At 57.0% G+C, this 2,442-nt stretch overlaps 1 protein-coding gene across 1 annotated transcript in view; it reads right to left on the bottom strand.

Moving 5' to 3' along the window:
• Positions 1-709: 709 nt before the first annotated feature.
• Positions 710-2,442, bottom strand: part of LOC107105998 (nascent polypeptide-associated complex subunit alpha, muscle-specific form-like) — a 42,999-nt gene continuing 41,266 nt past the window's right edge. The window contains exon 17 of the mRNA XM_015406072.1: positions 710-1,575. Coding sequence (XP_015261558.1) covers positions 992-1,575 — 584 coding nt within the window. The 3' untranslated portion in view covers positions 710-991. The remainder of the gene's footprint in view (positions 1,576-2,442) is intronic.

Below are 2,442 nucleotides of genomic sequence, written 5' to 3'. Positions count from 1 at the left end.
GGGTTTTCTCATGAAGTATCTTCACCCCGACATTTCAGGAAAACACACACACCCTATGTGGATTCTGCCATATATTGTTGTAAGATACACCCAGGAGGGGAGGCAGTAAAGAATGTGATCCGGGGGTGAGAACGGGAAGCAGTGTGCACTGTGTGACAGCGCACTGGGGAGTCAAGACAGACAGGTTTTCACATCCCAGCCGGGAGCCTTAAAAAACAATCGGAGCAGAACCCTGTAAGGCTGGACAGCTCAGGTGTCACGGGAACTGGGGGGCAGGCACCACGTGCCCCGGTGCTCCCGGCTGGCTTGGTCTCTGCCTCTGAACCCTCAGCCGGCAGCACTCGGGCCGACATCCGCACTGTCCTCCTTTGCAGAGTTCCAAGATTCCCTTTAGGATCACTGGCGACCTAAACACTCGGGAACCTCCCGGGCAGAATCGCCACTCCAGACCAATGCCGGCAGGTGATCCGGAGCCTCTGCGTTTGCTCTCAGGTCCCCACCCCCACCCCACGGCTCTTTCGATGATGCTCACTGCACAAGGACGGGGTTGGGCAGCCTACTATTGTGTACAGTATTCTTATTTGCAGGGCAATTAAAAAAAATCATTTCTGCACACAAGAAAAGTTTGTGATGGTCACTGATTTATTAGACAGTGGAGATTTCTGGGGGGGGGGGGGGGGATTTTTAAAATCCCCTTGGTTCTTCTGCACTGCCTCTTCCTGTGCCCCGTCCGACTGCTGTCAAAGATCCCACCCCCCCGACACAGGAGGGGGCCACGGCCTCTGCTCTGGCGCCAACAAACTGGACGCGGGAAACCTCCCCCTGGCAGCAGGAAGTCCCGGCTGCTTTTCTGTGCCTTCCCCTCAGCAGGGAGACCACCTTTTCCAATGCATTCACATTCATATTCCAGATCAAAAGGTTCCCTGAAAAATACGCGCACGCGTGGAGAGCTGGAAAGCTAACGTTGGACGCCTCTACCTTCCTCGCGCTGTCAAGACTGCAAGTGAGCCAGTATCCCGTTTTTAACGTCCTCCAGAAACAGGTCGAGGCCACGGCCGGAGAGATTGTCGCCGTCTGTATAGAAATCGGGGTCGGTGTGCAGAATTGCCTGGTGCTCGATGACGGCACCCCCGAGAGTGGCAACGAACGGCCCCATTTCGAGGTTCACCACGGTGCGCGCCCGGTTCACCGTGCGAGAGCCCGCCTTGCCAGAGCCACGCCTCCTTAAGAGCAGGTTGGACCACAGTATTCGGGCCTGAGGGAAGAGTTCCTTCACGAGCTCCAGCTCCTTCCTGATGGTGGAAGCCAGCGGAGCCCCGCGGTGACCCTCTAGGTCACTCTCGCCAAGGTGGACGACCAGCACATCTGGGGCCTGCCCCTGAGCCGCCAGGCTCTGCAGCAGGGGCACCAGCTGCGTCCAGGTGAGGCCTTCCTGCCCGTGCCACTCCAGAATGACACCCTCCTCCAAGCCCAGCTGGGATCCTGCCTCGGTGCCAGATGCCTGCTTCTCGGCAGAGACGACCACGGACTGCCCACAAATCCACACTCGCCGCTTGGAGGCGCGTTCGGGATTTCCTGCAGAACATTAAAGGGGGAGGAGGAAAAAGCCAGAAGGTTGCTCTCTGCCAAAATCTCGGGATTCCGGATCGTACAACCAGACACGTGCACGCCACGCAGCGCCTCTTCCGGCAAAGCGATGGTGCCACCCCATGTCCTTCCGAGGCACGCCTCGCGCATGGGTGAAGGCTTAGTGGGTGAGAGCCCCTTCACTTCACTGGAGTCCGCAATACCCAAAACAGCCGTTCCAGTTAACAGAGGAAGGCACCCCTGAAATCTGTGCCAGGCCCCGCTAGCGGCCAGGACAGAGTCTGGGGCTCTCGCACCCAGTCCAGGGTTTTGTTTGCCTGTTTAATTTGTATCCCGCCCTCTCCGCCCAGGCAGGCTCAGGGCGGCTTACAGAAAAATGTTAAAACAGTTGAAACACAGCATTTAAACAAAATCAGTACAGAATAAAACAGATCATAAAGCACTCGTGCAATTCATAGCCGATGGCGGCATTCTCGGCACCCATGTGATCAACTCCCACTGCAGTCGGGGTTCTGTCAGGCTATTGATCGTCTGCCTGGGTTGATGTTGGTATTGGGGCCAGGGCCTCGTTACTGGAAGGGCGGCACCCTAATCGGAAGCCTGGTGGAAGAGCTCCATCTTACAGTGTTTCCTTTTGACAGGCCACACCTCAGGAAGAACTTCAGAACCACAGGAGGGGGCGGCAGCGGCTACAAGCATGGACAGCTTCAAGAGGGAACTAGATAAACACATGGAGCAGAGGTCCATCAGCGGCTCTTAGCCACAAGGTATAGAGAGGAACTCTTGGTCTGTGGGAAAGGGATGCCCTGTGTTCCCTATGCTTTTGGGGGGGGGGGGGCAAAGTAGGGGGGCTTC

Source organism: Gekko japonicus, unplaced genomic scaffold (genome assembly GCF_001447785.1).
Source record: "Gekko japonicus isolate JY-2015 unplaced genomic scaffold, Gekko_japonicus_V1.1 scaffold561, whole genome shotgun sequence".
Taxonomy (NCBI): Eukaryota; Metazoa; Chordata; class Lepidosauria; order Squamata; family Gekkonidae; genus Gekko; species Gekko japonicus.
Note: the sequence above shows the minus strand (reverse complement) of the source record. Positions and strands in the feature narration are given on the sequence as shown.